Source organism: Clinocottus analis, unplaced genomic scaffold (genome assembly GCF_023055335.1).
Source record: "Clinocottus analis isolate CAN_PGR_092001 unplaced genomic scaffold, fCliAna1.0.p SCAF_40, whole genome shotgun sequence".
NCBI lineage: Eukaryota > Metazoa > Chordata > Actinopteri > Perciformes > Cottidae > Clinocottus > Clinocottus analis.
The window spans coordinates 434,777-443,477 of NW_027176154.1; the positions used below are offsets into that span (position 1 = coordinate 434,777).

The 8,701-nt window shown below is 36.9% G+C and overlaps 1 protein-coding gene across 1 annotated transcript; it reads right to left on the reverse strand.

Annotated features, from left to right (window-relative positions):
- Positions 1-359: 359 nt before the first annotated feature.
- Positions 360-5,911, reverse strand: pax1b (paired box 1b). Its single transcript, XM_068598706.1, has 5 exons — positions 5,869-5,911; positions 3,746-4,333; positions 2,360-2,487; positions 1,209-1,452; positions 360-415 (listed from the first exon to the last, which is right to left on the reverse strand). Exons 1-5 carry the CDS (start codon positions 5,909-5,911, stop codon positions 360-362), a joined length of 1,059 nt encoding a protein of 352 aa, XP_068454807.1.
- Between the last annotated feature and the right edge of the window lie 2,790 nt (positions 5,912-8,701).

The following is an 8,701-nucleotide window of genomic DNA, read 5'->3' on the forward strand; positions in this document are numbered from 1 at the left end:
AAATAGCAGTGACTCAGTGGGCTCCATGGGGGCGGGGCTTAGTGGAGGGTCCATTAAGGGAAATCAACACCAAAGTATACAAAACAACCATGTTGCTGTTTGAGAGGCGTGACGAGAGGAAACTCACCTCCACGTCTCAATTACCCGGTGGTACAGGTTCAAGCCATGTGGAGTTTGGTTTTTGATGCTAAGCTAAGCGGCTGCTAGCTTCCTATTGAACAAATAGGCAGAGTCGAGTTTTAACAGTCAGTTCTTCTGCAGCAGCAAAAAAAATAAATATCCCTTTGACTCTCCTCAGAAACAAAACCTGGCTTTGAGTCTTTCGCCGTCACGTGAAACATCTTCTGGCGTTCGAGTCGTCAGGACGTTGAAGACAAGCGGTCGTGTCTGTACAGACTCTGAGGCTTCTGGTCGTCTGCAGAGAAAACACATCATCAGCATCAGACCGGACGGACTGAGTGAAGAACATATGGAAGCCCATTACAGAAGATAAAAGAATACATAAGATGGAGATGTAGCTGTAAAAATATCCCCACGGTAAGTCTTATGAGATAGAAAGTAGAAAATATGAGATAGAAAGTAATAAATATGAGATAGAAAGTCATAAATATGAGATAGAAAGTCATAATTATTACATAGAAAGTCATAATTATGAGATAGAACGTAATAAATCTGAGATAGAATGTCATATTTATGAGATCGAAGTCATAATTATTACATAGAAAGTCATAATTTTTAGATTAAAAAGATAATTTTGGTGGAAGATAATGTTAAAAAATTACCAAATTTAATCCATTCACTTTAACTTTGAGTAAAAAATAATGACTACAATGTAGAATTGTTAAGAAACATGTGTTTGTTCTCATGAAGTATGAAAGGGACTAACGCTCATCGTTGTATATTTGCTTTGTATTGTTTTCTATTGTTGCTGGAAATCATTGGTAATAAAGTTGAATCACTGCAGATATGAATCATAACATCTTATTTTCTGCTCGAGCGACGTCCAAAATAGACTTTTCTTTTCTTTCCCAAACCAGCTTCTCTTCTGTGTAATTTGTGATCATTTTAAACTCCTTAGAAACACAAACGTTCGTGGTCGAGCAGAGAAACGCAGCGTTGAGCAGGAAAATAAACTTAAACAAATAAAACCTAAAATACAGGATGAAAGTACTGAAATACAACGGTGGACATCAACAGAGACGCCTCACCGTCTCTTTGTGGAGGTTTAAATGACTCTGCAGGACTCTGACTGGGAGGCAGACTGGGAGGCAGACTGGGAGGCAGACTGGGAGGCAGACTGGGAGGCAGACTGGGAGGCAGACTGGGAGGCAGACTGGGAGGCTGTGGCTGCCAGTGGGCTCCAGTGTTCATGTAGTTGGCTGCTGGTCCTCCGTAGACGCCGTACTGGTGCGGAGGAGAATACGCACACGAGTAACCAGGCAGACCGGAGGCCTGATGGGAATAATGATAAAGAATTATGAGACATGAGAGAATGAGGAAGGAATTAAAATATGTTTAATATTCAACTTTACAAAACTTTTCTAAACTTCACTTAACTTTACTAAACTTTACGGAACTTTACTAAACTGAATATGTCGAGTGATACAAATATCCTGATTTTCTACCTATATATTTTTTCATAAATTAGGATAATTTCACTTTCCATAATCACTCACTTCCCTAAAATTCCATTCTCAAATCCATGAAGTCCACATTAAAAAAAAAGTAATCCTCGTTTCTAAAAATATTGTCGACTCCCCAAAAATGTTGTGTTCCAAAAAAAAATTGGCAAACCCCGAATTTCCAAAATTGCCCGAAAAATATTTTCGTTGTCGAAAAATATCCTGAAAAAATTGCACAAAAAGTTGTTGTTTTTTTTAAACGTCCTCAAATGTCCGCGGCCCTCATGTTGGTCCTCACGAACCGTCCTGAGAACCAACACGGCCTCTGATTGGCTGGTTTTATGTCGTTATTACACGTTAAGCTTTGATTCGCTGAGTGATGAATAAAACTGTTTGTAGTTCATTCTCAACCAGCGGGAAACAGGAAGTAGGAAACAGGAAGTAGGAAACACGAAGTAGGAAACAGGAAGTAGGAAGTAAACCAATCAGCGCTCTGGACGTAAAAGAGGCCGCAAAATAAAAACAGAAAAAATAATCTTACCTTTGATTTCCCTTTAATATAAAACTGTTTTAATAACTATTGACTAATGTAATACTACATTCTACCACATAATTCATATATTTAATGTAACAATACATGATTCATCTACTTATTCATGGATCTCTCTTTAAGTGTTCTGTTTCCTTCCGGTCCAACAGGTGATAATGACGTTTCATTCATAGTTCATGTCGTTCACCTGCTGCTCGCTGCTCTTCTCTCCTCCAGAGGGAAACACGCTGCTGCTCCAACTGGTCAAACTGGTCAAACTGGTCAAACTGGTCCAGTCCTCCATTCTAGCTGCGTGTCCATCAGAGCCACACAGAGCTGCAACACACACATTGTTACTGAACGTGTATTTATGTGTGTGTGTGTGTGTGTGTGTGTGTGTGTGTGTGTGTGTGTGTGTGTGTGTTTATATGTTGGTCTCATGTCTCATCGACACGAGTCCTAAAGATTCAGGTCATTCTTCACATTAATTTATTAAAGTTTCTGTTTACTGAAGAAAACACTGATGGAATAAATAGTCAATAATAAATATGCAGAATGTTTGACCTTCACAACAAACAACAACCACTCAGACACAACACTCTTCTTGTTGTTGTTGTTGTTGTTGTTGTTCTTTTGTTGTTTTTCAGACTAGTTTAAATTTAAAAAAAAGTAAATTAATTAAAACTTTCTCCATTTCTTTTTTTGTCGTCTTTATAATTTTGACAATAAGTTTAATAATAAAAACATGTCAGACATGAACATGAAAACAAATGTAACAATAAATGCAAATGTAGCAATAAAGAGTTAAACATATAAAACATTAAAAACAGTTAACAAATTGTGTTATGTATAATATATTTTAGATAGATAGATAGAAATGACCAAATACAGATATTTTTAAAACTAATTCAATAAGTTTGTATAATATTTCACCAACAAAAGATCGAAGAAAGAATTGATTTATATTTCATGTCATTATTCATATTTCATGTCATTATTTCACAGTTTGATATTTCTCTGAGTTTCACAAATACAAAAATTAAAACTTTGATTTATTGCAAAAAAAATCCTTTAGTCAGTTAGATAAATATTTATTAATTGTTTGTCGGTTTAATAATATTCTATAAATAGTTGTAGATGGAAACAGGTTTGTTTTTTAAGACTAATTCAATACGTTTGAATAATATTACATTAACAATAAATTAATCCATATTTCTCTAACTCACTAAAAAACAATATTTTCGGTGTAAATAAAACATTTTAAAAAATCGAAACTCAGAGAATAATGTCTCTTTTTATTAAAACATAATTTCAGTTGTATTATAACATTAAAAAGCTTTTGAGCAAACACTCATAAAATAAATATAACTTTCGTTTTAAACTAACGTTAAATCATAAATTACAGCATTTGGAATTGAGATTAGTGTAAAAAGATCAAAGAAAGAATTTCAATATGTTTAATGTGATCATGTTAGTGTATTTATGTTATTGATATAATTCATATTTTGTCTCAGTGTTTATGTGGTGGCTGCTTCTCGTGAGGTGTGTCAATAGTCCACATTGAAAGAGGAAAGGTGTATTTTCAGCCCTGCACCTGTCGGCTCCATGAAGGATCGGATCCCCAGGATGTTGCGCCAGCTGCGGGGCATGAGGCCCACGTGACCGGCGTGCGCGCTCCCGGCGGCTGGCCCGGTGGTGTAGGGTGAGTACGGGTACGCGCCGTGCCCGTGCCCGTGCTGCAGCGGCGCCGGGCCCGCTTTCCCGCCGCCCTCCCGCGCTGGTGACAGGGCCGCGAGCTTGTGCCGGAGTATCCGGCTGATGGAGCTCACGGACGGGACGTTGTACTTGTCGCACACCGCGTCGGACAGCAGCCGGTCCCGGATCTCCCAGGCGAAGATGCCGGGGTCTCCCTGCTTGTAGTCCCGGATGCTGTCCACCACGGCCGGCGTGGTGACGCGCGGCTTGCTGCCCCCGATGGCGCCCGGCAGGATGGAGCCCGTGTCGTGGTAGCGCGCGAGGATCTTGGACACGCAGCCGTGCGACACGCGCAGCTGGCGGCTGATGTCACACGGCCGCATGCCGAGCTGCGCGAGCTCCACGATGCGCATGCGCACCGGCGCGGGCAGAGGCCGGCCGTTCACGAACATCCCGCCGAGCTGGTTCACCTCCCCGTAGGCCTGCTCTGAAGACCCGCTGATGTTATTATGCTTATTATCACAGTTATTATGCTTATTAGGACAGTTATTGTGTTTATTATGACAGTTATTATGCTTATTATGACAGTTATTATGCTTATTAGGACAGTTATTATGCTTATTAGGACAGTTATTATGCTTATAATATAAAAGTTATTGTGTTTATCATGACAGTTATTATGTTTATAATATAACAGTTATTATATTTATATTATAACAGTTATTATAGTTATATTATAACAGCGATTATGTTCAATATCACTGAAACACTTATTATATTTATATATAGTATCACTTAATAGTATTACTAGTATTATCACTAGTAGTATTATCACTAAAAACCAGCTCATCATTTATTATCACTTAATAATATTATATTTATTATTGAACAGCGTTATTACATTATTATCACTTAATAATTATATTTAATATTACTTCATATTATGATCTCAGCCTCAATGCCGAAAAAACACATAAACTGTGAGTTTTATTAAAAGAAATAGAACATGTGTGTAATAAATATAACTAATGTTCTTACTTTGTTTTGTTGGAAGTAATTTAAACTTAATTTATCTTTCATTACTTCATGAAATGCAGCTGCAGTTGTCTCTCTGTAAACATTATAAACATTTTAATAAAACGATAGGACTTTAATAAATAACGGATGAGGATTTATTTTACTGAACCATAAAGTTACATTAATAATCAAATAAAACATGTTAGTAAACACAACAACAAATAACGCTGATAAACACATTAATTATGTTGCAACAGCAACGACGTAGATTATTATCCTCAAAGTGAAGTTATGATGGATAGAAGGAACATTTAGTTATTGTTTAGTTATTAGTTATGTTTTATTTTATTAAATTAATGTTTGAGAGACTCAGATAAAAAGATATATAAATTATATTTTATTTATTTATCAAATACTTGGAGATTAAATGTTGATTTATTTCATAATTCATTTAAATGAGTCAAACGACATCCTGTAAAATCTAAGAGTTAATTTGTCTTTTTTACTTAATGTTGGTTTATTTAAATTTCTCCCGACTAATTTATTTATTAATTAATTTCCTCTTTGTTTTATATTCTGAGAACAGATTCAGAGTTAAATGAAACATTTCATTTATCTGACTTATTTAAAGAATACTTCAGTCTGAATTCATGCAGAACATTTATTCTGAAAGAGATTAAATGTGGTGTTCATGTCCTGTTATGAAATATAAAAACCTGAAGACATGAGTTCAGATGAAACTCTGAAAGAAGTTGTTTTCAAATACCTTAAACTTTGAGATTGTTGTTTTAGGAACTTAAAGGACCCGGATGTCTAACAATGAAACACATCAACCAACAAACCAACAAACCAACAAACCAACAGACCAACAAACCAACAAACCAACAAACCAACAAACCAACAAACCAACAAACCAACAAACCAACAAACCAACACAGCGACATGAAGAAACCCTGAGAAAAGGAGATTAAAGGTTTGCTGTAAAAGATCCGTGTTCTCTCTCACCCATCAGCTGCCGTCCACCGACCCGACTGCAGCCTGGAGGCATCTGAACCTCCTCCTCTTCCTCCTCCTCTTCTTCCTCCTCTTCCTCCCCCTCTCTTTCCTCCTCTTCCTCCTCCTTCGTTTCCTGTTTGCAGAGGATCTTTCGGCTTCAGCGCTCAGAAGACCGAGGGCTCCTGAAGGCATCTCTGGTGCAACGTGTTCAGTAACGCTGCGTTTATTTTATAGAAAGCAACCAAATATTATAAATATTATGACCTGAACCTGTGGAGAGGAACATTTAAATAGAAGTTAAAGTAAAATACAAGATTTATACAACAGTTTATTCAACGGTTCATATAATTTCCCCCTGGTGGTCAGGAGAGAGAATGCAGCCTTAACACATGAAGCATAGACTTCTATACAACCAGAGGAGTCGCCCCCTGGTGGTCAGGAGAGAGAATGCAGCTTTAACACATGAAGCATAGACTTCTATACAACCAGAGGAGTCGCCCCCTGGTGGTCAGGAGAGAGAATGCAGCTTTAACACATGAAGCATAGACTTCTATACAACCAGAGGAGTCGCCCCCTGGTGGTCAGGAGAGAGAATGCAGCTTTAACACATGAAGCATAGACTTCTATACAACCAGAGGAGTCGCCCCCTGGTGGTCAGGAGAGAGAATGCAGCTTTAACACATGAAGCATAGACTTCTATACAACCAGAGGAGTCGCCCCCTGGTGGTCAGGAGAGAGAATGCAGCTTTAACATTTAATTTTTCTCTACAGGTAAAACTCACCTGGAGTGAAGTCTTGATCGCTGCGTTCAGGAGGACCAGGAGGTCACATGATGCAGCCTCTGATGAAAGTACTGCAGTACTTTCAGTAGTTTCAGTAGTTTCAGTAGTTTGGAGTCTTCAGCTCAACAATAAGCTTTTTCTTCATAATGTTATTTCATAAACACGCCGTGGAGAACAAGCAGCTGATCAGCTGTGTTCATCAATAAATGTAACAGACTTTTACTTTCATGAAAATATTCAACATTTCCACTTTGATTAGTGACACGCTGTGAGGGAATATAACGGTTCAAGAATACAGTTTTAAGTACAATATGAAACACTTTAATATAAAAATACTCTCACGGAATCATTTCTAATACAATGGCGCCTCCTTTTGGACATTTAGCTTCACTGCAGCCAGAGAGTTTAAACTGCTGGAAACATGTTTTCATGTGAAACTCCTTCTTTTAAAGGTCTGTAAATTTATATATATATATATATATATATATATATATATATATATATATATATATATATATATATATATATATATATATATATATATATATATACATATATGTATAAAATATAACATTGTATAAAACTAATAAATAAAGGAATCTAATAAAGTAAATATATATATATATATATATATATAAATTATTATATTTTATACATATATATATATATATATATATATATACATATATGTATAAAATATAATATTGTATAAAACTAATAAATAAAGGAATCTAATAAAGTAAATACAGAAAACTAAAGCAGAAAGCAATAATTATTTCAGGTCATGTGTAGTTTTGTTCATTATTTATTCCTGCTGCTTTGTATGTTTCTTTAAAGGAAAATGAAACTTGAAATAGATTATAGATACTATAATTATTTCCGTATTGATCTGTTTGTGTCAGTGAACGTGAGCTGCAGTTCCTCGGGGCGCCAGCAGGGGGCAGACTGAGCTCAGGGATGAACAGCCCTTTAACGTTTGAATCATAACTATAATAATGTTGTTTTCTCTGTTTGTCGTTTCTTCACATGTTACACATGCACGTAACGTGTTATTAGCATTATATAATATATATATATATATATATATATATATATATATATATATATATAAAAAGAGAGAGATTATTTTGTCATTTTAAGTCAAGCAGATGTTTTTCATTAATATTTATTTTATTGTTTGCATTAATTTTGTGTATTACTTCTCTTTATTAATTAGTTTATTTGAGATACTAAAATATTTCCTTTACTTGACTTTTTTTGTTTTTTAATTAAAAATGTTATAATTACAATTGTATGTTATATTTTGTTGTACATTTTCAGGTTTATAACTCTGCAGTATTATAGTACTGCAGTGTCTGGATGTTTTTCCCAGTGATCCAGTGATCATGTGACCATGTGATCCAGTGATCCTGTGACCATGTGATCCAGTGACCATGTGATTTAGTGACCATGTGACCCAGTGACCATGTGACCCAGTGACCATGTGACCCAGTGATCCAGTGACCATGTGACCCAGTGACCATATGATCCAGTGATCCAGTGACCATGTGACCCAGTGATCCAGTGACCATGTGATCCAGTGACCATGTGATCCAGTGATCCTGTGACCATGTGACCATGTGATCCAGTGACCATGTGACCATGTGACCCATGGTGCAGAGTGAGTTCCAGCAGTCCGGTCCAGAGGAGATGAAGGACGAGCTGCTCCGCGTCTGACGAGGTTAAAGTGGGCGGAGTTTGGAGATGTGTTTAAGATGATGGGAGGAGGTTTTGTGCAGGTATTTTACAAGGTCATGAAAGGTCAAGTGAGGGTCAAACCTGGCTCTCAGGTGAGTGACTGAAGAGGAGAAGCGTGTGACCTCACACCACCTGAGTCTGCTGACGACGCGGCCGAGGGGACTGATGAAGAGGAGGGGACCCGCGATCGAACCCTGAGGAACACCGCAGGAGACGAAGAGCAGGAAGAACCGGCTTCTTCCCAGTGAGACAAATTCATGACAGCAACTTGTGTTTCATGTTGTTTTCATTCTATTTTATAGTTTATTTATTTATAGCATTTT